Source organism: Dermacentor albipictus, chromosome 1, assembly GCF_038994185.2.
Source record: "Dermacentor albipictus isolate Rhodes 1998 colony chromosome 1, USDA_Dalb.pri_finalv2, whole genome shotgun sequence".
Classification (NCBI taxonomy): domain Eukaryota; kingdom Metazoa; phylum Arthropoda; class Arachnida; order Ixodida; family Ixodidae; genus Dermacentor; species Dermacentor albipictus.
Genome location: NC_091821.1, coordinates 116,340,955 through 116,368,456, shown reverse-complemented (window position 1 = coordinate 116,368,456; position 27,502 = coordinate 116,340,955). Strand labels below are relative to the sequence as shown.

Sequence of the window (27,502 nt, the reverse complement as noted above, 5' to 3'; positions counted from 1 at the left end):
TGAGACCAACAGTGACTGCGCAGCTTGCGTCAATATGGAGCACATTGTAACACAAGCTGGCTGGAAGTGCTTGAGTGTAGAATGGTCGCTGGGTGTTTTCTTTCTGTTGCTTTTTCTTATAGGTTCAAATGAACCAACATTCCAACTATTACGAACAACATTGTTCACCATAAAATAAAAAAAATTATCGATGACACGACCTGGTTAGCCAATCAAATCATTTGCCCAACTGGTGTCAGTTGGGCCAAATGCGTAGAGTGAAAACTCAGCGTAGCGGTGCCGCTGCGATCGATAGCCGTGCACATATTTAAAATCTTATAATAAATTACACATTTTACACGGAGTGCTTAAATGTATTACTTAATGATCAGAAGGACCTACCTAACAACTCAGTACATTTGTACAAAATCATCAAGATCATTTCAGGGTCCCTTTGCAACAACAGCATAAATATTTCAAGCGTGTACTACCATATTTTATATAAAGCCTTTCAATAAATTTCAGTGTGCAAAGCTTCTGGTTGGTGCATCATAATTTTATTTTGTTTTTGTTTCGTTTGTATATGTGCATTTATGCAGTTTAACATACATTTGTGCATTTTTTTAAAAAGCATGTCTGTGAGTGATTGGTGAGAAATCCTTTTGTTCATCTTAGAATGTTAGAGTGAATATTCAACTGTGAAAGTTTTAGAAGCAGGCATGGATGAGCTACTTTGCCAAAGGCTTTTGCGAAATCGAGGAAAATTGTGTCAGTCTGTGTATTAGTGTCGAGGTTTGAATGCAGGTCATGAAGAAAGATGGCCAACTGGGTTTCACAAGAAAATCCCTTGTGGAAACCGTGCTGTGATGAATGAAAAAAATTGTTTGAGTCGAGAAAGTCCATTAATTGTGAGAAAATGACATGTTCCATGATTTTACAAAGGACTTTTTTTATGGAAGTCAGGTGGTAGTTTAGTGGTGAGTTCCTATTACCTGATTTGTAGACCGGGACGACCTTGCCCACTTTCCATTCGAGCGGTACGTTACCTGTGGTTAATGATTGGGAAAACAGAAAGATGGAGTCTTGAAGTAATTTTGTCGGGGTCAGCAGACGATGATATCTTGAGGTTTTCTATTATTCTACAGATACCGTTTAATGAAAAAATGATGGCTGGCATTTCTGGCATGGCAGAAGCAGAAATGCTTTGAATGGGTATATCGGATTCCATGGTGAAAACTGAAGAAAATGTTGTGTTAAAAATGTTAGCGCAGTCAGCGTCTGATAAAGGATCATACATTTCGTTTGGGATACTGATAGTGTGGGGATTAACTATGAGTCAAAATGTTTTCGGGTTATCAGTTATGTGGTGAAGGTCGTTATGATAAAACGAATGTTTATGTCTGCGGATAGCGTCCAAGTAGACACGCTCACACTCGTAGTATCTTTCGGAGACGCCGAGGCTTGATTTCATTCTTGCAGATCCAAAAAGACGTTTCTTTTTGTTCTCGAGAGTTTTAAGTGTTTTGTTAAACCATGGCTGATGCCGATTAGTGCGAATGGTTATAGTTGGGATGTACTTCTCTGCTAGGGTGTTAAGTTTATTCTGAAAGAGAGACCAGGTTTTTTCCACAGAGTGCAAATGAAAACTTGATTCGAATAGTTCATAAAAGTCGTGTAGTTCTTGATTTATTGCAGTGTAGCTGCCTTTGTCAAAGAGGCGGGTGACCTTTTTGTAAGAATGACGTAAGCTGTCCCAAATAATAGGACTATACCAAATGCTACAGTCCTATATGAGTTCTCTTGAATTGTGGCTTGATGGCATTAATTTCTCACTTAATATTGGAAAAAGCACCATCCTGATTTACCCTCAAAGCGTTCCTGTGCAAATTTCAATTCTTTATCGACCAGAGGGTATCCCGCAGGTAAATTCACTTAAAAATGTTTGGTGTCATATACACAGAAAAGCTTTATTGGAGTCCGCATATAGAGGATACAACCTCAAAGGGAGCACAGCACGCACAGTGGAAATGTTGCGTAAAGTTAGGAGCACTCGATCAGGATTGCACCGGCATGCCCTCATTACGATCTCTTGCATGTATGTTTGCTCGATAATAGAGTTTGGCTGTCTTTTGTTTTCTGGCAAACCTGCATACAAAATTCAGCCTCTGGTTCTATTAGAACGAGAGTGTTGTGGCTTGAGATGGCGTTTGGGCCAGGAATCCACCCAAGCCCATCGACGAGTATGTCTGGTGGTAGGAACGAAGGAAAAGGGGTTTATTTTACATTATTTACACTGGCTTCAGATATGGAAGCCCACTCCATGTAGGAGCATATTAAACGTCTTTGAGTTCATATCGGGACACGTCAGCACCCCCTACTGCACCAGAAGTCTCTGCTTTTAATACTTTCATCTTCCCTAGGTGACCAGACTACAAAGTCTGATGTCTGTATTGCGGCCAGTCGCAATCATCAAATCGGTCGCAATATCCTGCCCATGATATTGCACCATTCCGCCAAACTCCGCCTCTGATGTTCTATCTTCGCCCCCGCATATTTAGCAACCTAGGAATCTGAGGTCAAAGTTGTTCCCACGGTAGCATTCGACGTTGGCCCTTTTCATCAATTAGTTCAGGTTGTCATGTCCAGGCAGAGGGGTCTTTTGTTGACCCGTCAACAGTTGGTGTCAACAGTGCATTGACTTCTGCATAGGTGCTGTTGAATGGGCAGGGTTGCCTCACGGCAAACATCTAATTAATGCCCTTGGCCTTGGTGAGACATAACAAGAGGCATTACTTTTATGTCTTGGGCTTCCTAAATTTGTCGCGAATGATATTTTATATCAAGAAGCATGCCTGCTTTCTCTTTTCATGCGATTTCATATAGTAACAATACAAGCTTTCCTGAAGATACGTGCAGCTCCACTGAGGAAGCCGCAGTATGTTTTCATTACTGAATCGGCCTCATTTTTTAGCCCTCAATGGTATTGCTCACTTTGCCATGAAGTTGCTTTCATACAAAAACTGTTCGACCCATTAAATGCTCATCTATGCAAGGTGGTCTAACTAAATTCCTCTGTTCCCGTCACTAAAATTTAATTTGATTATATTTCTCCAAACAGTGCTAAACATTTGCTTTATCGATATCTGAATGGTAGTCTATCTGACACCTTGATTTTGTGAGTCTGAGTGAGCTCAAGTTAGAACGAATCCGTGACCCCGTGAGTAAATGTATGCATGCTTGAGCCTGATCTTGCTGAGTCGTAGCCTGCATGAGCTTGTCTGGTTATGATATCAGGTGAGTGAGTCCAGGTGAGCCAGGCTGGTTCTGATTATAGCAAGTCTGAGTGAGCCTGACGGACTGATTTTGACAAATCTGAGTGAGTTTTATTCATTTTGCTAACCTGTGCTGGATAGTAGTCTGTCACAACTCGAAATAAGCAGACAATGAATAATGACCATCCAGTAACCAGAGGACAGGGGAGGTGCAGCAGGACAGGCACAAGAAGCGTAACGGCTTCTTCAAAGGGAAGGCGCGAGGATATCCTGATAATTAGCAGTTGCCTTAAGAGCAGCCATGAGCAAAGAGCCCCCCAGTAAGATGCAACATTCATTAAAAGAATGCCAAAAGCAAAAATAAGTTAGTAAGATGGTTATTTTTTAGCACTAGCTGAAAGATAGTTGCTAGAACTGGGATTTCCGTGAAATTTCCTTTCTTGGTAAATGTTCTGCTTAACTAACACTGCCAGCAGCTGGTAAGACTTTCAAAGCCGTTCTTGCTTGCTTTTCATCAATTTTGTTGTCCCAAATTGTTGAGAATATACATTGAGTGTCTGGGAATGTTGCAGATTTACCCGGTTGTCAAGATTTTCCATTTTGTGTCCTTTTAATAAATATACACACCTGTATGCAATGTGTCATTCACTTCTTGATAATGCCTTTACATCAGCAAGAAGTGATTGTAGTATCCTTTCATGAACACACCTGTGGCATCCAAATAACATACATTGGAAACTGTGCAAGTTTGGGCTTTCAGACATGAGCACTGTATGAAACCAGGGATGAATAGGTGGACTATGTTATCCTCAAGTGTGCTGGAAAATTTGTGGCCGGCCCTGCCCACCTCATTTGGCTCCAGGGCATAGGACTAGCCGTAGTTGGTTAAATTGAGCAAGAGATGATTCAAGTACTCATGGCAGCACAGCACATTGCAGTAATGGTGGCTTGTGCTAGTAGAGCAGGCTGGAATAGTTTTTAGAGCGCAGCTCTTGGGTGGCCATTCCTGCATTGAGCGTCCGCATCTTTCGGCATAACTGAGCAAACGAGCACAGTGAAGAATGAAAGAGTGAGTGCAGATTGCAGCGGGGGATGAAAGCGACACCTTCTACAGGGTGTTGATCAAGGATGGCAATAGCGAAGAGAGCACAAGGAGGAAAGCGGAGGAGGAGTGTGCAGCAGAACCATGAGGCAGAAAGCGGAAAATGAGGGTATGGTGAAAGCGCGAGAAGAAAAGAGTAGTGTTGTGCAAGACGTGTTCTGCAGTGACGATCGCTAAGAGATGGCACCAGAGTAGCGCACATTGTCTATTCACCAATGACGCCATCGACAAGGCATGCAGCGAGCGCGTCCACTGATATAGAAACAGAGCACTGCATGAGTGGATGTCTGTCTGCGGCGGCTGCTGTGAATCATGCCCATGAGTCGCCCATGCACTGCCTCTCACGATCTCTAGATTAGCAAGGCAGTCGTGCCACACTTTGTTCTATTTGCAACGTGCTGCAGACAGATTGTCCATGCCAGCCAATGTATCGTGAAATGAAAATGCATATATAGCTGCGCTCAAATTTTGCATTAGGGAGTATCATAATCTTCTGTGAATTTTTTATGTAAAATGTTCACATGCCCACAGGAACATTCTTCTTTCCTTTTCCTTCTTGTGGCACTGCTGGCTCTAGCCAAATAAAGATGACCTAATATATACGTAAAGGGCATGGTTGCAATCACTTATGTTTCTGCCTCTCAGCTCTGGAAAGTGCGGCGATTATTAACATTAATAATTAACAACAGAATCCACATTACCTAACGTTAATAACGGAATCCTCTGACTGAGGATTCTGTTAGGCACACTTAAGGTAAACAGACACTTGCCTTGGCACTGGCCATATCTTTCAAAAGCAAGAGAATAGCATGTGAATTTTGGTGATAAAAAAAGCATAAATGTGATATTGTTAATAACACCATGAAACTACTTATAGAAATACGGGTCCACAAAATTGTCTCTATTCCAGTAATATTTTTGTTCCTGTATTCCCAGGTCTAATAATTAGTTTCTAAACTAATGATTAAATTAGTTTAGGATTCCAAGGAAGTGAAATGTCAAGGCAGTGCTATTTTTAACGAAGGGCTTCATCAGCAACTTATTTTTGAAAGTTTATCATACTTACTTGTGTTCTTGAAAAAAAAAAAATGTGTTCATTCGTGAATTTTCACATCACTGATTATTCATTACAGAGGACATTGGCTTCACTTAGTAGGCACAAATGCAACTCTGCCCAGTATTCAAGTGCAGTCTGTATTCAGACTTGCTGTCATGGTGCTTCTAGTAAATCTTGTCATGGGCAGTTTTGTGTACGAATTCTGAAGGTTTCTTGTGAAACGTGTTCACTTATGGTGGCTAGGCGATTAAATTGAAACATTTTCTTGCTGCAGACACGGGAAGATTCAGTGACAGCACAGTGGCGTGCTGTGTTCGTTGCAATCACGGACAGGGATCTCCTGTTTTATGACCTGGTTCCCTGGACCAAGGAGGCCTGGGCTGTGCCTGTGCACAGTGTGCCTTTGCTTCACACTAGGTAATCAATACTAATGGCCTCCCACCCTTCATACTGATGGGGCCACATACATTTAAGGTGCTATATGTCTTTCAATTCAGTTTTGTGACATGGAGGAGTGCTGCAGTGCATTGTGGTTGAGGGATCTTGCTTAATGTAAATGCGTTATGGAAGCTTATCAAACATAGGCTTGTTTCTACAGTGCATGTGGAAAGTGTTAGAAGAGTGAGCTCTTCACTATGTGTTTTGTTGCTAAGAACATATTGAGCCCTATCTTCTTAGCAGTCCCCTGTGCTACCCGTGTGTGTGTGCACGTTCACTTGCAGGTGCATGTGTGTGTTTACTTCAGCTTCGTTTAAATTAGCGCTCTAGGGCAGTGCTTGCTTCTGCACAAATAATTGTTCGTTTATAAACACCTGTTTAGTCTACATGCGCCAAGGTTCACAGCATGCTCAGAAGTGAAACACAGGAGCTAGGCAAATAGAGCTGCAGATCATCGAATGCCACTATTGCTTCCCCTGCTGTCAAGATTATTGGTTCTTACAGGATCTCCAGCACTGTTATCTTTGTTGACATTCACATCTTTTCCACCATAGATGGTTTTGAGACAACTTCGTTGTTCATTTACATCATCATGACGTCATCAACTACAATGTATTCATCAGGTGTCGCATCTATTTGTGTGTTACAACAAATAACATACAAATTGAGTCATTCCTAGAGCAGTGCAGCTAGACTACTAATATCAGCATGCTCGTCATGTGCATCGATAGCTCTGCTGTAGCAAACCGGACGTTATTCTGGTTAACCTCCCTGCCTTCTCCTTATCTCTTTCCTCCTCCTGTGCTTACATTATACCACTTGTTTCTTGTGTTCTAGAAATGTTTTCTCACATACCGTCGCACGCCTCTACAGTGAAATGTCCTCTATAACAAAGGATGAAATATGTCCCTACCGAATTCCTATCTTTTACATGTATTGTGAACGCACCTACAATGAAGACCCCTACAACAAAGACACCTGTAATGAAATTGCCCATACAATGAAGGGATTTACACATCCTTGATGACTGATTTGTTGTTTTACAACAAATTCCATGTAGCGTTGCTGCCACTGCACTCTGCAAATGTCACCAAGGTGTGCTCTGCCCTAGCGCTAACAGCAGAGCTATCGATGCACATGACGAGCATGCTGATATTAGTAGTCTAGCTGCACTGCTCTAGGAATGACTCAATTTGTATGTTATTTGTTGTAACACACAAATAGATGCGACACCTGATGAATACATTGTAGTTGATGACGTCATGATGATGTAAATGAACAACGAAGTTGTCTCAAAACCATCTATGGTGGAAAAGATGTGAATGTCAACAAAGATAACAGTGCTGGAGATCCTGTAAGAACCAATAATCTTGACAGCAGGGGAAGCAATAGTGGCATTCGATGATCTGCAGCTCTATTTGCCTAGCTCCTGTGTTTCACTTCTGAGCATGCTGTGAACCTTGGCGCATGTAGACTAAACAGGTGTTTATAAACGAACAATTATTTGTGCAGAAGCAAGCACTGCCCTAGAGCGCTAATTTAAACGAAGCTGAAGTAAACACACACATGCACCTGCAAGTGAACGTGCACACACACACGCACAGCATGTAATGCGTTGTTAAGTAAATTTTGAAGAATGTGGACTGTTCATTGAGCTTTTTGGAGGAAGAAATGGAATCTGGCACAGTAAAACCTTACATACCCACTTAATAAGTAATTTTGGGTTAAATATAGTCGCATTGAATCCCCACCCTGTCGCCAATGAACCTTATATATTGGTTGACCGCTTGCTGTGTCAGTTAATGCATGCCATGTGGTTAGTGCGCGGTATTTACTTGATTTTTTGGCACATACAAGCATGTAATCGGTGAAATGTCGTGCGTGCAGACCATAGATAGCCAAATTTTGGTGCACAGGCCTTTCTTGAACTGCAGTTGCCACTAATAGTGTGGTCAAAACATGGTAGCCATGACCTCTTTCCTGCTGCCATAGCTTCTAGCACTTCCCCGTCATCATCATAGATGACAACATGGATGGTGGCCGTTCCATATCCAACGCGCCTTGTGTGTTGACCGTCATGAGGGTGTTCACAGAGAAGTGGGATCTGATGGAGAAACTGGCTCGTGGCCTCGATGAGTTTGTGGATGCCGTCGTTGCTAGGCCGCTAGGGTGACAAGTGAAAATCAGATTTTCGTGCTGCCTGCTCGCAAATAAAGCTTGTCTGCGTGCGTGTTCGAGTGAGAATTAACACATTTTTTTTGGCCAATAAGTCTACAGCCGCTCATCTGCCATTGTCAGTTGATTAGTACATCGCTTAGTGTGTACCTGAACCAGTTTCCCACCAACTACATATGAACTAGGTTTTACTGTATAGAGCCTGTTAGGAGTAGCAGCTTGAAATGCTGGTGACTCTCTGCAGGCTTGTGACAACAAGTTCTGGCAGGGTCTCCGTGGGACCATCAGCTGGGGGCGAGGCAACCACACTGACGCTGCGACTTGGCACGCGCCAGGGAGTCCAGTCACGGCTCATGCGTGTTGAAACCCACCGAGACCTGGCAGTGTGGGCACGCCACCTGGTGCATGGTGCCCATCTTGCTGTGGCTGCCGCCAAGGAAGTGCGTTTTGGTGAGCAGCTGCTGCTTATATGACAACAGCGCACTTGATGCAGCTTTATCATGTAGCTGTGAATGTTTTTCACAGATAATTGGAGCAAGCACAGAAGTGCCTTGTTTTTAGGAGAAGTGAGAAGGAGACTAGAAGCTGGTGTTCTATGCAGGTTCAGTAACCTTGGTCCTGTGTGCCTCTTCTCACTACTCCCTTTGTACAGGTGCTACTCATTACTGCTAAGCAGTACCTTTAGAAAAGAAGGTATGGCTACTGTAGATATGTTTTCTTTTTTAAGCGAAGCTTTATTTACCTTTTCTGTCAACTTTTCCGCTGTTGCTGCTACTGTTGCTGTCACGCACACCACACCGAGAGGTGGTCCCAAGCGCAAGTATACTTGGCAGGAGTGCGGCAGAGAAAAGATGATGCAAAAAACTTGTTTGGGCCTTTCCATCACATTGCCACAATGCTTTCTCGACTGCTGTAATTATCTATGACCCCCCACAAAAGCATTGCAGAAGCTGCCGCGCTTACCTTTGTACTAACGTGCAACAGTCCAAAGGGGAGGTAGATAGAACGGTCGAGAGGAGGTAGGAGGGGGTAGGCAGAGAATGGGAAGAACCAACACAGACACAAACCAAGTGAATAACAGCCTTGCCATTCTTTGCTCGCAGCTCGCATACATGGGGGGAGGGTGAGAGAGAAAGGGCAATGTAAGAAGGCAAGGAAACACTACTGCTTGACACGGTAACAGTTGCAGACAAACTGGCTAAATTTAAATTCAAAGTACAGTACATTACATTGCATTTCTGCTATTTCTGAAAAATAAACACCGTGCATATTTGTCAAGCAGCGCTGCAGGGGCTTCTGCGTCAGCAGGCATTTAGTGTGTTGCTATACCACGGGTCCAAGCACATGGGGGTTGGACCCTCGTGTGTAGCTGTGTGTTGCTGTGCCGTGTCCAGGGAAAAGGGGATCCTGGGGGTTGAGCCAAAGCCAGGTGTTTGGACCTTTTATGGCCTCTTGGCAGATGCAACACACCTCTTTGGCCTCTGCTTCACGTAGATTGCGCCATCGGGCTGACCCACCTGGGGGAAATCAGCAGTCGCCTTTTCCTATAACCTTCTTTTATCATTTCCCCCTTTTCTCCCACTTTTCCATCTTTCCTGTCTTCTATTAACTTCTTTTAACTTCCGATTTTCCGGGCAGCAAGGGTTAACTTTATGTAATATATCCAGTCTTGGGTATCTATATATATTAGGTTCTAGCCGCAATGTATGGCTGGCATCTGCAGGTATTCTTCCAACCTTGTAAGGTCCCCTTGTTGGGCTCGGTAGTGGGTGGATACCATCACCTCTGAATTTTCCAAGGTTTATATGGCAAACTATTTTCCCTCCTTCAAGATCGCCACCTAAAAAGAGGATGCACCGAAGCAACTTTCCAGTTCTTTTTGAAACAAAACAAAGACACCTTCCCAAAGTGCCATCTCCTTCACAGTGAAGGCAACACAACTGTGCAAAAACTGTGGCCTTTCGTAGTAGCTAAATGCCTGGCAAACACGATTGGACCTGGCTACAAAGCCTCAAAAATGGCAAGTGGAGACTTCCTCCTCGAACTAACAAAGAAAGGACTAGTTGAAAAGTTCGCTGAACTCACCATTGTCAGTGGCATTAATGTGACAATCTCTGCGCATCGCTCGCTCAACACAAGCAGGGGAATAATATCAGACTTCCTGAACCTTAGTGATGAAGAGTTCTTGAAGGATTCCAAGAGCAAAATGTAATTCAGGTACAAAGGATGACAATGACAAAGGATATGTGAAAATCAATGTCGGACCCTACATACCGAACCCAAGGCAGCGCTTCAAGTGCCATAGGTTCGGCCATGCATCACAATCATGTAGAGGCAAAGAAACATGCGCAAAGTGCAGTGCCAATGGCCATACTTCTGACAAGTGCAATGCTCCTACACAATGTATCAATTGCAAAGGAGACCATCCAGCTTGCTCACGGAGCTACTCTTGCTGGAAGAGAGAAAAAGAAATCATTGCAGTTACCATAAAGGAAAAATTATCATCCTATGTAATTAGAAAAAGGCGAGGGCACTTGCCTCAAATAAGCTGTGCCAGTGTGGCGCAGCAGGGGGCAGCACAACATTGGTTTCAGGGGTCTACAGGATGGATTTGCACCAACTAGCCCGCCAACACATTGTAGTGTATGTATAGCCGTTTGTCACATGTGAAAACGACGACGCGCACAGTTTCTTATTCCGGTACCTGCAAATCTCCACCCGGACCACCGCATTCGCAGCTATCAACGCCAAAACTATTGCAATAAGCATCTTCACCTATCTGTTTTACAGCGCGTGGTACGTAGTGCCATTGGTAACGTACTGCACGCTTTTAGAAAGCAATAATCCAAACGCGCTGCCGCTCCCTGCTTCAGGATGCACGATGTGGCCATCACTTTTCACTTCGGTTGCATCTGGTGTTGCCCGCCAGCTCGATTTCGTTTAGTTTTTCCGTCGCCCTCTTAAAACACCACATTATAGAAAACAACAAAACGCGTCGGCATCTTGTGCAACAACGATCCGCGCGATGTTTTGCATTTCATAGATGTCAACAATAATTGAGTCCATCAAATTTTTTTAGTTATTTGGACTGTACGTTTTCCCGGTTAGTACGTTTTTCTCGCACTTCTTTCCAAAACGTATGAATGAGGTTCTACTGTATGTGTAATTCCTTAATATCAACCGCGGCATGGGCACAGCTGGCCAACACACCATTTCACCAATGCCATGCAGCACAGCAAGAGCTTTGTGGCAGCCGACTGGGAACATGACTACTGCCCATGGCTAATTCCCTTATGCTCGACACTGCCTGGAAGCATTGCAGAAGCATTAAAGGGATCCTGAGCCAGCCCTCAGGCTTGGTACGCGTATAGCATATTGTGAGCGCAACACTTGCGTGACTTTAAACTTCATCATCTCCATATATCATCATCCATTGTACATCTTCTTCATCTGTACCTATCAACAGCTGCACAGCTTGATCCTCAGGGTAGCAGCACGAGCTCAGCTGGAATAAAGCGGTTCCTTACAAGTGGTGGACGGTGCTTTTCGTTCAAGAGTTGTCGCATATTCTCACTGGAGCTCCGCTCAGGTCGCCGCATAACACCACCAGCCATGCTCATTTCAGCGAATCCAGGCACATTCGATGCTGCTGCTCCACTGCAGCCTTCGCCTTCTGTCCTGACCATCATCAGCCGCCAGCGCGACCCTTAAGTCTTCGCTGGTCTACATGGGGATGACGTAGAGGACTGGCTCCAAAACTATGACTTCTTAAGCGACTTCAGCAAGTGGGACAGTTCACAGAAGTTACGGAACGTCCCATTCTACCTTTCCGACGTCGCGAAAACCTGGTTTTGAAACCATGAGCCAGATCTTCCTCACTGGGCGACGTTCACACAACAGCTTCGGCAGATTTTCGGTGCCCCAGCTGTTCGCGCTGAGGCCACAAAGAAGCTCAGTGAGTGCATCCAATTCGCTGGGGAATCGTAGACCTCATATATTGAGGATGTACTTGCATTGTGCAAGCCTGTGAATGCCACCATGTCCCAGAACAACTGAATACGCCACATAATAAAAGGCATAAACACCGTTGCCTTCAATACTCTTGCTACGCAAAATCCTGCTACCATCCAGTATGTGATAACTACTTGTCAGCGACTTGAGGAGCTCCAGTCCATTCGGCTATGCACCAATACTTCCGACATTTGTCTCCCTTCGGCCATGGACTTGCGCATGCTGATCCGCGACATCTTCCATGAAGAGCTTCACGGGCGGTGCTCTTCCTGCACTCCACAAAGTACCGTTCCTTCTCCACCGACTGGCTTGCGTGATATCATTCGGCAAGAGATCACGTCCGCCGCGCGTCCCGTGCTCCGATGGCCCCTGCACTCATCCGATACCAACGTATGCCAACGTTGCGGCGCTTTCTCCTGCCATTACTGCCCCTCAGCCTACTGCCCTCCAGTGGCTTCGTTGTCACCACCAGTGCATGTACAGCGTTACTACTCTGCTCAGCGTCCTGCCAGGCCCATTTGCTACGACTGTGGCTATCGAAAAAGAAGTTTATTTTACCACATAAGTACACTGATGTATACAAAGCGGCAGGGATGGCAGGATAAAAGCTGCATAACAGCAGCTTGACTTGTCCCACCTCCCCGTGAACAACAGGCAGCAACATGGCAAGATATTCGTTGTACATACTTGTGGCAAGGTTAATATATACATATTCACAGACACATATATATACACACACTCGAGGACATCTCCCAATTTTGTCAAAGGCATCAACAGGATGAGCAATGTGGCTACGCTCCTGAGAAATGTTCAAGCTTCTATCCAGCAATGGGCTATCGGCGCACGGCCTACCGCTCCACTTATCGCCGGTCACCATCTCCTTCCTACCCAACTGATATGCCTGTGAATTCTCATGAATCTCGCCGCAGGTCACGTTCTCCACGTCATCGTTCAGTGTCGCCTCTCCAACACAGCATCTCATGTCACAAACACCCTCTCGGAAAATTCTCCGATGCAGTTTTAGAAGAGGAAACTACTTCCACTGGACAGCCTACAATTCCTCCGGAGCGACTGTCCAACTTGTCAGTGTTTGTAGAAGGTGTGTACGTCGAAGCTCTCGTTGATACAGGCGCTGCCATTTCAATTATTCACTCTGACTTTTGTTCCCGCTTCCGAAAAGTGACCACGTCTTACTCTGACCCTTCTTTTAGTGCAGCGACCAACGCCATTATTCGTCCAATCGCGCAGTGTACTGTTTGTGTGTCCATGGACAGAATTCTTCACCATATTGTTTTTACGGTATTTCATGAGTGTACCCACGAACTAATCTTGGGGTGGGACTTCTTACCTTTTGTGTCCGCTTCTATTTCTTGTCGTCAGTGCCTCATACAACTGGATGCCACTGATAATTCTCTTCCTAACCACAAAGAATGCATTAATCTCGTCACCTCCTCCGATTACGTTCTTTGGCCATCTTGAGAAGAGACTATAAGTGTCGACTCCTGCAACATTGTGGATGGTGATGTACTCATTCTACCCTACAACCACTCTATCTCGTGGTATTCTGATTACTCCTGGCCTTATTCGCTTCTCTGAGGGGTCTGCATTGCTTACCGCCTTAAACCAAACTCCCGAACCCCAACTGTTTCCTCATGGTACAACTGTCACTTGTGCTGTTGACATTCATCCTGTTGCAATTGTCACCCTTTCGACACTGCCACCTGAGTCAAAATCGCCGCCAAGTAATGGCTCTTTCACACCATTGTGGGCAGCCATGAGCCCTGACCTAATGCCTGCTGTTAAGAATGGCGAGCTACAAGGCAAGATTGCCACCCGATTACGACAAGGGGGGCAAGACGCGCATTCCGCACCCTCTCCGTCACTGCAGCTAGGAGGCGTTCGAAGAAGCGGCCTTTGTGCTGAAAACTGCCGCCTTCCACCCGCCCCATCGACATTGTGACGGAACGAGTTCGGTGCGTGAACAATGGTTCCGGAGTTCCCCAACGCGGAGCTGATTTGACACGCATGGACAAGCTGCCGCGGGAACGACGTATTTTGGTGCTTCTCACGCTTCGGCGTGACGCAAAACAACGAGCGACCCACGATTGGCACCGATACTTCCCGGAACGGCACCCCTCCTACGCCGTCGTTTGGGCATCGGAATGTGTGTGCCTTTGTGTCTGTAAACTGATCTGCAGAGCAGCGGCGAGTTGGTGATGAGTACATGAACAGTCGCCGCCTCGTATGGCCGGCGGACCGAGTGTATAAAAACTGTGGTTGTGCGAATGCTGAAGACACTTCTCTAGAGCAGTCATGTTAGACTGCGTCACTTCTCTTGAGCAGTCATGTGAGACTGAGTCACTTCTCTCATTCAGTCATGTTGGACTGATACTCTTTTTCTCAAGCAGTCATGTTAGACTGATTTGATTTCTGTAAATAAACCCTTTTCCTCGTTCTCGATGAGAAACAGTTCTTCACTTCATCGACGTCCTCAGCGTAAATAAGTTGGACGACGGCATGGGCCAGCTACCTTCGAATTCATGCCGTACTCCAATCTTGGCAAAGGACCACGGACGATGGGATTGAGCCCCCAATCCTGACACTGCCTAGAGTCAAGATCTCCTCGCCCTGTTGAACAAACACCGTTCCTTGCTCAATGTTGATTCGCCCGCCCTCGGTATGACTACCGCCGCTATTCACCACATACAGACTGATGGCTCCCGTATTGTTCAGCGGCGCCCATACCGCGTCTCTTACAGAGCACAAAATAATCAAAGAAAATGTATCGGACATGCTTAGATGCAATCTCATACATCCTTCCTCGAGTCCCTGGTCCTCCCCAGTTGTTCTAGTGCAGAAGAAAGATGGCTCAGTGGGTTTTTGCGTTGATTACCATGCGCTGAACAAAATCACGAGTAAGGATGTTTACCCCCTTCCACGGATCGACGATGCCCTAGATTCACTCCACGGCGCCGAATATTTTTCTAGCCTTGACCTTAGATCAGGCTACTGGCAAATACCAATGTCCAAATCCGACAAAGAAAAAACGGCATTTGCCACCCCTGATGGGCTCTATGAGTTCAATGTGATGCCTTTTGGACTCTGCAATATGCCTGCCACCTTCGAACGCATGATTGATAATGTCTTGCGTGAATTGAAATGGAAAACCTGTCTGTGCTATCTCGACGACATTGTAGTCTTTTCAACCACGTTCTCACATCATTTGCAATGTCTTTTTAAAACGCTGGTCTGCAGATCAATACAAAAAAAGGCAGTTTCACCAGAAAGACCATCAAAGTTCTGGGGCACTTAGTCAGCAAAGAAGGTATTCGACCGGACCCTGAGAAGCTTGCTGCCGTCTTCGAAATTTCACCATCCACTGTGTCAAAAAGACCTGTGCAGTTTTCTCGGACTTGGCTCTTACTTCCGGTGCTTCATACACAACTTCGCCGCGCTTGCGTCCCCGCTCCATCAACTCCTCACCAGAGATGCGCTCATGGTTTGGTCCGACGAATGTGAATGTGCGTTCCTGACTTTGAAACATGCCCTGATGTCGGACCCATTGCTGTGCCACTTCGATCTGAATGCGCCCACCATCCTTCACACTGACGCTAGCAGTCATGGTCTCGGTGCCATTCTACTGCAATGTGACATCTTCCACGAACGAGTAATTGCTTACGCTAGTCGTATACTAACCACTGCAGAGAATAATTACACCATAACCGAGCAGGAGTGCGTTGCTGTTGTTTGGGCAGTGAAAAAATTTTGCCCATATCTTCATGGCCGCCATTTTACAGTCGTTACCGACCATAACGCACTGTGTTGGCTTTCATCGCTAAAGAATTTATCGGGTTGCCTTGGGCAACCCGATAAGTGCTGAGTGCTTCGCTGAGTGCTTCGCTTACAGGAGTATGATATCGATGTCACTTACAGGGCTGGAAAGAAGCATCAAGATGCCAATGCTCTATCATGCTACCCTCTGCCGAACCATGACGATGCACCATCACCTCTCCATACTAGCGTACGTCCCGAGTCCTCTTCACCGGCTTTACCCATCGCAACCCTCGATTGGCTAAGACCCAACAGCCCATCTGTCCTTGTATCTCACCAACGTGTCGACCCATACTGCTGAGCTATTCTCCAATGCATGGAAGGTTCTTCGTCACCTCCGAACACCCGACTTCGTCAACAACCTAATCAATTCCAGCTGCACAATGGGGCTTTACATCGCTACGTTTATCACATTGATGGCAACAAATGGGTCCCGGTCATACCACATTCTCTGTAACATGAGTTGCTCGAAGCCTTTCACGATCATCCGATGGCCTATCGTCTAGACTACCACAAGATTTATGACAGAATACGCAGTCGCTGCTCCTGGCCTGGCCTGTCCTCAGCCGTCACGAGGTACGTTGCATCCTGCGTTCATTGTCAAAGCCGCAAACGACCACCAACAGCTCCTTCTGGCTCTCTGTAACCTCTTCCTTGCCCCACTTCGCCTTTCGAAGTAGTTGTAATAGACTTGTATGGTCCTCTTCCCATGACCTGACATGGCAATCATTGGATTGTTACGGCCGTAGACCATCTAACACGCTACACGGAGACAGCCTCTCTAACATCAGGGACTGCTGCTGAAGTCGCCGATTTCTTTCTATGCAACATTTTCTTACACCATGGTGCTCCGCACATTCTCCTCAGCGACCGTGGCAAAACCTTCCTCTCTTCTATCCTTACCGAAGTTCTGCGCGCCTCAAACACAATTCGCAAGATGACTTCCATTTACCATCCGCAGACCAACGGCTTGACGGAGCGTTTTCATCATACCCTCTCCAACATGATTGCGATGTACATCCGCCCCGACCACACGAATTGGGATGCAATCCTGCCATTTGTGACATTCGCCTATAACACGGCTACGCAATGTACCACCGGCTTTTCACCTTTTTTCCTCGTCTATGACTGTTCACCAAGTTTCGTTCTTTATGTTCCTTCCTTTTGACTCCTGTACCCCCAGCAGCTCCTTTCTCAGAACAGTTTTTGTCTTGCCTCGCGGACTCCCGTCACCTTGCCCACCTTAACAACGGCATCTCCCAGGATGCTCGCAAATCTCGCTACGACTCGGCTCACCGTGGTGTAACTTGCTCTCCTGGCGACGAAGTTCTTCTTTGGACTCCTGTGCGCGTTCCCGGCTTATGTGAAGAATTTCTCACATGCTTTGTTGGACCTTACATGGTCATTGAACAGACATCACCTGTCAATTACCGCATCCCGCTCCTTAGAACGCCATCCGATCACCATTGCCGTGGGACAGAGATGGTGCACATCTCTTGTTTAAAACCGTATACTCCACGCATTTTATAATACTTCCACGTGGCCAGGCGACTGCTTCCACAGCGAGTGTGAGTGCAACACTTGCCTGACTTTCAACTTCATCATCTCCACATATCATCCATTGTACATCTTCTTCATCTGTACATATCATCAATAGCTGCACAGCTTGATCCTCATGGTAGCAGCACGAGCTCAGCTGGAATGAAGCGGTTCCTTACAATATACAGTAAAAGCTTGTTAATTCAGAACTCTTTAATTCGAAATTTTGGATAATTCGAAATAGCCGCCGCAGTCCGTCCAGCAGTGTATTGAAAGCAATATGTAACACATCCCGTCAATTCACACTGGGGTCGCTGCAGTGCAGACACATAACTTCACTGTTCCGGTTGTTCAGCAGTCTTCTCGTCTACGGGGCCTCTGTTCATTGATTTGACTGCTTTATCCGGTCCGCTGCGCGATGGCACCACTGTGTCCTGGATTCCTGGAGAAGGCTTCTGGCTTGGAAAATCAGTTTCACTCTTTGAGCTCCATTTGATTTCGTCTGACTCTCTGTGACGTTCTTTCTTTTTCTTTGTCGTATTTTTCTCATCCTTTCCTGTTGGCCCCAAGATAAACGTTTTCTTACGCTTTATTGCCGCTGCCCACGTAGGACACTTGCTATAACCAGCTGGATGACCACCACCACAGTTTGCACATAGAAAGTTCTCGCTGCACGCGCATCCCAATCGCGTTGCGATGAAAAAACACCGCAGTAGGACTGTCAGCAGGTGCTACGTGCTCTCTTCAAGGCCTTGCGATCACACGTAGAGAAGATGCCGGCGAGCTTGATGAAGGAAATTCTCGAAGTAGTCCTGGCTCTCGAGTCAGTGATTCTAAGCTCTGCCTCTTTTTAAAGCACCTAGCAATATGGATGCGGTCAGGACACAATGATCACCATCTCGTCCACAAGTGCCACTTATTATGCAATGGAACTGTGCGGGTCTTGCGTGCCATTTACCTGAACTGTCGCTTTTCTTACGCAACATGCCTGTGCCAATATTGGCCCTGTCTGAGACTGGTCTTCCAAGTTCCAGATCAATTGCTGGTTATGTCGCACATGGAAACCAAAGTATTCCGACATTTCCGAACGGAAGCGCCATGCTATATGTGAGACATGAAATACCACATTATGTTCTACCAGTTCAAGACCTTTGCAGCAGTGCTTTGGATGTGGCTGGGAAACCGAAGCCTCAGCGTGGCCTCCGTATATGTGAGCTCTCGCCTGAAGGTCTCGATGGGAGAAATTATAAGAGACCTCTGCAGCCACTGCCCAGCTCCGAGGATTATATGTGGGGACTTTAACGCGCACTATACTTTCTGGGGCGACAAGGTGACTGATGCACATGGAAAGCAAATTGTTAGTGCTTTAAACACCGAGGGACTCTGCGTGGCAAATGACAAACAGCCAACGTTTTTTTTTACCACCGGCCTCTTACAGTGTCATTGACTTGACGTTGCATTCAACGGACATCCTCGCATCGTCAACGACTAGCAAAGATAGAATGGGCAGTGATCATTTTCCTGTCTTCGTTAATATTGCTGGATATAGAACCAACGGCCGAAGATCCTGTCCTGTGACGCATTGGGATACGTACAGGGACGGCCTAAGCGAATCATCTGGAGACCTGTTCGCGAACATGCTACGTAGCAAGAGATTGGCTACCGCTGAGCTGAAGCTACCCGACCACTTCCCCGCTCCGGATCTAAAGCTCAAAAATCTGTGTGTTGCCTGTAGAAGAGCGGAACTGAGGCTGATGAGGACGAAGGGCGACCCACCAATGAAGACTATATATAACAGGATTAACGCAGTGATTCGACATTATACAAGGAAACTAAGAGGAGATCAAGGGGCATCATTTTGTGCAAGCCTATCGGTTTTCACACCAGTTCCAAGGATATGGTGGGTCGTTAATAACCTTGCTGGAAACTTTTGACCAAACAAGCCATTTGAAGTCCTAGCATTGAAGTTAGGCAAGACACTCGCTTGTCTTGCGAATGCCTTCGCTGGAATTTACTCTTCCGGCAGGCCAGCCGGCACAACCAATCCGCCTCTGCCGCTATTGTCGTCTCTAATGGATGTTCCTTTCACACTCGGAGAGCTGGAACTAGCTATGAGCAGCCTCCGACATCGCTGCACGGTGGGACCTGACCTTATCAGTAATCAGATGCTGACTAACCTACCGGTTGAAAGACGACGTGATTTCCTGGCATTTTTTAACTAAGTCTGGGCCAGTGGGGCTATCCCACATTGATGGAAGGTAGCATGGGTGGTACCGGTTCTGAAGCCTGGAAAGAATCCTGCAGCTCTGGACTCATACAAACCGGTATTACTGACCTCGTGTGCAGCGAAGCTAATGGAGAAGATAGCGTGCACAAGACTCACTTGGTATGTCGAGCAGGGTCGAGAACTACCATCATGCATGACTGGGTTTCGGAAGCGTCTAAGCGCTCAAGACAATGTGCTGGACTTGCTAAGCCACATAGAACATTACAGTGCGGATGGCCTGTCGACACATGCTGTTTTCATGGATGTTTCTAAGGCTTACGACTACATGTCTCAAAGAGCCATCATCAGCCAATTACAAGTTATAGGCATCACGGGTCATCTCTTGCACTTCATACATACGTTCCTCAATGATCGTCGCATCAGAGTTCGTCTTGGCGACACTTTGAGCGATGAAATACGTATATTTCGCGGCGTGCCACAGGGGAGTGTTTTATCTCCCTTATTATTTAACATTGCCATGAGTAGCCTCCCAAGAGTAGTAAACTATAGAACACCAGTGAAGATATCGATATATGCCGATGATATCTGCATATGGGTCTCCGGCTACCAGCATCGCCGCCTCGCACGAATAGCCCAGGGAGCAGTAAAAGCCATTCAGGGCCACTTGGCAACGATGGATTATCACTATCAGCAGAGAAATCATCATTCGTACTATTTCCTGGAGTGAAAAGAAAATCTACACGCTTGACGTTGAATTTGGACGGATACCAGATTCGACAAGTCACCAACGTCCAATTTCTGGGCGTTACCTTAGACCACAGGCTTCTCTGGCACCGCGGTGTTGACCACGTTGTGGCGTCATCGTCACCCAGGTTACATGTGCTCAAGCGAGTCGCTGGCATACGCTGGGGCAACCACCCGACGTCGATGCTACGGCTACATACAGCGTTGGTTACCAGTCAAATCCTGTATCAGCTACCTCTGATGTCACCCTCAGACAGCCAATATGAGCGCTTAGAAGCCATCCACAGAAAAGGTATCCAACTTTGCCTTGAAGTCCCTCAGCCAGCATCAAACAAGAAAGTGCTCAACAAAGCTGAGTCACGCCTTTTATGACTTCAGGCTTCCCAGGCTCTCATGATCCAGCTACTACGATTGAGTGAGTCTACGCCCGGTAGAGCCCTCTTACGACGTATAGGTAACAGACCGCGCTCCCATTTTTATGCAGCGTTGAACACGCTTCGCGCATTAGGATTGCGCTGCTCGAGACAGAGGGAAAGGATAGAACCACCCTGGACATTCGAGGACATCACATGCAACTTAAGTGTACCACGATTGCAATCAAAGAGCTGCATTCCATCTGCAGAAGCCAAGTCATTAGTCCTGTAACACCTGAACACGACTTACCCGAATCACCTACAAGTATACACAGATGGCTCTGTCAAGGCAGATGAAGACCGCTGCGCAGCTGCATTCTATATTCCCTCTCTAAGATATACGTGGTCTGGCCGTCTGGACTGTATAGCCTTGTCGACAATTGTGGAAGGCGTAGCAATAGCTTCTGCTCTGCGCAAACTAAAGACTTTGCCTCCGTAGAATGTGGTTGTCCTTACGGACTCAAAGGCCGCATTACAACAAGTATATCGTGGTTTGCCATCCCTCAAGTTCCCACACAAATCACTAGCCATCGTGAAAGAACCCAACAACAAAGGCTTCACAGTAAAGTTTCAGTGGATTCTCTCCCACATTGGTATCTCAGGAAATGAAAAAGCTGATGCGCTTGCATACGCAGCGCTCTATCATCCTCCCAAAATCAAGGCTCCAAAGAGTAATCAAGTGCAAAAATCTGACATTCGAAATCACTTTGCGTCGCTTTGAGTTCCACCGCATATGCCCTGCGTAACCAAGAGATTGCACCGAGAGGAAGCCTCACTTCTATATTGAATAAGGACAGGATCTGCTAATACACCGGCCTGGTTATTTAAAACGGGGCGAATCAATTCTCCGAACTGTACAGCATGCAACGAGACAGGAGACATTGAGCACTTTTTGTGGTTTTGCCAGCAATTCCAAGATGAAAGAGACACTCTCCTGAAAAATCTGCAAAACAAGGACCTTCCACATGCGCGCCTGCAACACCTTATATTTCCCGAGGGATGAGTTATAGCCCGCAAAGAAACTTCACGTCTCCTCATCGAATTCTTAAGAGAGACTGGTTTGATGGACATATGGTGAAACCCTTCAGCGGTATTGTGCGAGACGCTCGGGCGGAGCAATTGCCGGCCTTAATCGCCAGGCTAAACCAACCCGCCTGTTGCTACAATTTACCACCACCACCACCACCACCACCATAATTCACACTGAAATCTGCACCACCACCAATAATTCGAACTCCATGCCATCATGGATGGGAAGAGTGCTAGTGCACAGGAGCACGTTGGCGACGCTGGCGTCGCCACGCAGCGTTGCATTTTCCATCTGTGGCCCTTTGTTTAGGCTTGACTGGAGAGTAGCATTTGCACCTGGCCATGCATGGCCAATGCCTCTGTTGCAGGTCACTTCTCTCCCAGGATGTTCCGTACAAAGCTCAAGGGCAATAAAATCATCATCGTTATGCCCCATGCTGTATGGGCGAGAGAAAGCATGCGAGGGTGAGCCGATGAACGCGGCTAAATCTCGCGTGCTCGAGCGAGATAGGCGGGGCGAATGCGCGCCCTCTCCTGTTGTGCGTGCAAGGCACAGGGATGAGGCGGAGGGAGGGGGGACGTTTTTCTCCGGTGGCTGCTGCTTACGACACAGCCATGCAGGTGCCGTACCTTGAAAGAGATCTGCAACGTGGCCAAAGTGTGCGCCTCCGTGGGCCTCATCTTCAAAGCGATCTCCTATGTTTGCAGAGTGTGCATAGTGTCGATAGCTTCATATGCTCGCGTTTTGTAGTTTCGTAGTTACGCTCGCATAAAGCGAGGACTGTACGAAGGTCAATTCACTCACTGCTACTGCCGCGATTCCTCACTCCAACATTTTTCAGGGAGTTTCTGAGGTCATCGAGCGAGATGTGTTCATGTTTACCTGTGTGCGCTACACAGTACTTGTTAAATTCGTTAGTAAGTGAATGTTTGCAAGTTTATAAAGCCAATAAGACTACTATCCTTACTTCGTATAGCTATCTTCTAATTTGCTATTGCAATTGCAGATGCTGTGTCATTGCAAAGCCGGCAGCAGTAACCATGATAACACAGTAAAAAGAAAATTCAAAGGGGTCATTTCAACTATTTCTTGTTGCCTTCATGTGAAGCCCCAAAGTTTTTTATCAAGCTTTGAGCTTTTGGTCTGCACAGGTAGATACGTTTTATTAAAAAAAAGCTTACCAACTATTGGGATAACATTGAGCAGACCATGTGGCGATTGTCATCAAGCATGTTGGAAGGGCATGAAAATCAAAAGCTTCATCAGCCTGATGAAACCATGTAGCATGTAATAAGGTGGGGTGTTACATGATGCATAACCCACAGTGAGCTGTAGATTGTACCAAGTGGCAGCATTATATGCACTACTGTGAGTTAGGTTGCCATGGGGTTTTTCAGCAGTATTGCATGCAGGTTTGTGCTTCCATGTATAACGAATCCATCGTAAAAGTCCATAAAAGTTTTTTATACCCAGGTTTACGTCTATTGTATTACATGATACATTGAACTTTATTTAGCGCTTGAACCAGCTTATTATAACTGGGTTTGACTATAGTCTGGCTGAAATGGCAGCGTAGTGCTTCTTGTCACAAGCGATATTTTTTTAAAAATCTGTGTAATCTAAAAACACAGCTCGAGTGTGCAATGACATTTTGAAAAATGGATTCCTTCTTATGCCATCATTTTGACATTAATGATATAAAAGATGTTCTAAATGATAAATTCATATAATGTGAAATTTCTTTTTATATTCCAGCCTGTCTTTTCCAAGGCCAGGAATGCACTCTTACATTACACTATGAAGATGGCTTTCTTTTGCAAGAAAACCGCAGGCAACTGACCCTCTGGCAGTTTTCATTCGAAAGACTACGAAATTCTGGTGATGATGGCATGCGTCTCGCTTGGCTTGACTTTGGTGGAGAAGATGGAGAAAAGGTACTTCATTGTTACTTGTCTCTACAGTGACTTTTTAAAAACAGAAAAGTGCCTTTCAGTAGAAATGTCATTTCAGTTCATCTATTGCTTTAGCTGGTGTGAAATGCATTATTTGTTTTGCTTTAGAAGAGGGAGTCTTTGCTGGATCTGGAACACCTTGTTTGAAAACTGCACAGTGGTCAAATGTCCCATTGTAAGGGATGCTACTGCAGTGTGCCCACGTGAATATTCCTGGATCCAGCTTTTGTTGAGGCTCTGTAATGTTCTTTTACAGGAGCTGGACTTGATGCAGTGCCCTAAACCATTTGTGTTCACACTGCACACATTCCTGTCTGCCAAAGTAACCCGGATGGGCCTTGTGGCATGACAACTACAGGACCACCACGTCGCAGCAGCTGCTCCGTTGGTGCAGCAGCAGTGGCCCATCCTGGGATGCTGAGCCACACCTAGGAAAATAGCAGCTGTGCCTCTGTTGCCAGGACTGTGTAAAAAGACAAGCCAGAGCAGTGAGTGGGCTTAAAGTGGGGCCAGAACATTACTCCTGCTCGTGAATGCATGGGGTGTAACGACTATGGCTTCATGCAGGTGAGGCAGGCTATGTAGCCCAACCACTGCTCTAGCTGCCATTCGTGTCCATGCAACCTTTCACGGCCTGCAGATGCCCTGGCAGCAGATGTGCCTGCACTAACAGCCGCAGGTGAATTTTGTCACGCATCGTGGTGGTCTCACAGGCTTGTTGCCTGGGAACACACTAAAAAAATACAACTGGAGAGGACCCTCAGGGGGCCAGCATTTACACAGCGTCTAAAGTTTCTACCAAGCTGCCCTTAAGGGACACTGAAGGAAGGAGCTTAAACGTGCTGCCCATTTAACATGCACTCCATCAGTTGTGACCCGGTGATCGTCGGGGGTGCAACTTTTCATCATCTCACACAGCAGCATTCCTTCAAGGGACAAGAAATTACATCTGTCATATAGTGGAATTGTAATGCCTCGCGTCAGCGTGTAGGGAATGAATGCTATGAAAAATGTCTATGTAGCTAAGTAGCAAGCTTTTTATCAGATTCTCTGTGTTTATTGGCGTTCAGCTGCCAAAAAAAAATATGCAGAAGAAAAAACAAGAAACCTTTTTTTGTTGGAAGCAAGACAAAAATCTGTGCTGCATCACCTGACATGTCTCAACAGGTGGACTTGCACCGTACTGTTGCTGCATTCCAAGTGCAGGTCTTCCAGTTGATGCATTTGTGGCATGAGTGGCAATGCCTTACCTTTAGTTCTTTAGCTATATCATTGTAATGCCTATTGTGCTCATGTCTGTTACATTTTGTTGGTTCATATATTCATATCTTGCATTTCTGTTGCTAGTTTAAATGCAACACTGTTTCATAAGTGCTTTTGTAAACAAAATTTGCACAGCTGAAAATGACATTATCATAAACTTTTCACATGAAACAATTTTACAATCTGTTCTTATCTTACTCTAGGACAAATAACAATGCGTGCTCTGTCACCCTGAGTTGGCTGGCATCATGTGAGTTATATTGGGTAGTGAGGGAGGGTCAGGGGGAGTCTGCTTAGTGCTGTTTACAGTGTTAATGAGAAGGTGTGAATTCTATGCCTGACTATGCAAAGCTACTTCAGACAAGGAAGGTTAAGGAACAGGTAGGCGTAATTTTTTTTTTTTTTTTTCTGTGTGCAAGAGCAAAAAGTTATCACATTGTAGCCCCCAAGCACATTTATACTTATGTCATGTTTTTTTTGTTTTGTGCAGTAATGGGCAAAAAAGTGATGTGCTGGGCCAGAAAACATTCAAAATGTTTTTGGTGGTTTCATATGCTTTATTGCGATTGAATTATAACCATTGTCCTTAGTGCAAATCATGGCCCTTCAGTTCTGAGTTGCAAACTTTTAAGGATTGATACTTTTTAGCTCACTTTCACTTTATTTTATTGTTAACTTTTGATGCTTAGTTGCTGTTGCTTTGCCTTAAGCTTTTTGCTATTGATGTGTTGTTGTGATAGGTATGAATTGCAACATTGAAGCAGTGACCACATAGTACTCTATGGCACGCTGGTTGTGCCATAAAATGGTTTAGCTGAGTGAAAAGTGGAGGTTGCACCATTTCAAAGGTGCACATACCTCTTTGAGTGCCTTCATTGTTCTCTTCTTTCTTCGGAGGCACTGCAACCAATGATTTACAGGCTTGTCCAGTTACTGAAATGTTAAAAGAGAATGGCGGCCTGCTATGACAAAATAAGCCACTTTGCTCATCTGAAGTTGTACTCTGCAAAGAAGCAGCAGAGGAAAAATATATATATATATATATATATATATATATATATATATATATATATATATATATATATATATATATAATAAGGGCGTTTCAAAGTTTGTTTTCAGATAAAGTGCATCTTGGCATCAGCTTACCCTATTACTTGGGGTATGCTTACGTTTCGGCCATGGCTCATGTGTTGCAACTTGTACTGATCATAATAGTATGTGATCTCTCTCTCTCTCTCTCTCTCTCTCTCTCTCTCTCTCTCTCTATATATATATATATATATATATATATATATATATATATATATATATATATATATATATATATATATATATATATATATATATATATTTTCTTTCATTTCTTTTCTTTTTTTTTTATTCGTGCTTAAAGTGTTGTAAGCTTTTCACAGCTAACTTGTATATCACCTGATCAATACAGTCAAACTACAATATAATAAGCACAGATATAATTAATTGTCTGATATGACAAAACAAATCTAAAGGATAGTTGCTCATGCTTTGTTTCAATGGGTTATTCTCCTGCTATAACAGTCATAGCAAAAGAAATCTTTGTTCACGAAAGGTTTGAAATATGTATTCTGGTAACCAAAATTTCAAATTCAGTCACCATCTAATTTTTCAGGTACCCAATTTTCTTGCCTGCGCATTCACATGGACAGTTCTTTGCAACACCTCCACATACCCCCAGGACCAACTTATAATGTGAACTGAAATTTTGGACACCACGCAGTATGCTTCTCAATTTTCCAATCAAGGTCCTCACGCGTAAACCTGCAAACATGGTACCTATGAGCAAAGTTGCTGCTACGTAGCCTTGCTTCCAAAGACCAAACCATAACTTTACTTGTCAACTCCCAATGAGGCAGCAGTAGTTGAGCCTAGGCAGTACAGCTGTGACAAAGTTTCATTGGTGGTCTGTGGAGTGGCTGACAACAAACCGCCATGGGTAGCAAGTGGGCTGTCATCGGCAATCAAGCATGAGATCACACGTAAGGGCTAGCTTGAAAGTAGTGGAGCTCAGGTCCGTGTGCGAAGCTCTTCATGTCTGAAAAATTGGTTGGTGACTTACTCGGCAAGAGCAGCTTAACATGGCACATTTGGGACGCACGTGCATGTTTTGACCAGTGGCTTGGCTTGGTCGAACCACAGCCATCTAGCCAATGTGCCAGTATGCCAATATCATGTGATCACATACCGATGGCACAATTGTGTATTAGAAACCATGCAAAACACGTGTATGTAAGTTATTGTCGTAGCGCTAGCCACCGGTGCGCCATCAAAACGGGAAGGTGACTTTCTCTCGACAGAGGCATCGCGCTTGTGGTTCACATAAACCTGATTGTGATTTTTTTGCCGATATCGGCACATATGCTCATAACAAATATTGGCTATAATGAAGGTATTTTCATGTCAGATGCAACTTCATTAAAACAAGGTGCAACT

At 45.3% G+C, this 27,502-nt stretch overlaps 1 protein-coding gene and 1 long non-coding RNA gene across 4 annotated transcripts in view; one reads left to right on the top strand and one right to left on the bottom strand.

Annotated features, from left to right (window-relative positions):
- LOC135907850 (beta-1-syntrophin-like) overlaps positions 1–25,039 on the top strand; it is a 108,160-nt gene extending 83,121 nt beyond the window's left edge. The window contains exons 3-7 of one of the 2 annotated variants that reach the window (XR_010566133.1): positions 5,685–5,827; positions 8,268–8,473; positions 23,574–23,752; positions 24,027–24,258; positions 24,338–25,039. Coding sequence is in view for 1 of the 2 variants with exons in the window: in XM_065439606.1 (XP_065295678.1) it covers positions 5,685–5,827; positions 8,268–8,473; positions 23,574–23,752; positions 24,027–24,119 (621 nt within the window). In the remaining variant the exon portion in view is untranslated. Of the gene's footprint in view, positions 1–5,684; positions 5,828–8,267; positions 8,474–23,573; positions 23,753–24,026 lie in introns of both variants that reach the window. The other variant, XM_065439606.1, reaches the window with a different exon arrangement.
- LOC135907852 (uncharacterized) overlaps positions 1–27,502 on the bottom strand; it is a 105,359-nt gene that overhangs the window by 20,355 nt on the left and 57,502 nt on the right. Inside the window, exon 4 of one of the 2 annotated variants that reach the window (XR_010566136.1) lies at positions 25,892–25,966. This is a non-coding gene — a long non-coding RNA (uncharacterized lncRNA). Of the gene's footprint in view, positions 1–25,846; positions 25,967–27,502 lie in introns of those variants that run through there. The other variant, XR_010566134.1, reaches the window with a different exon arrangement.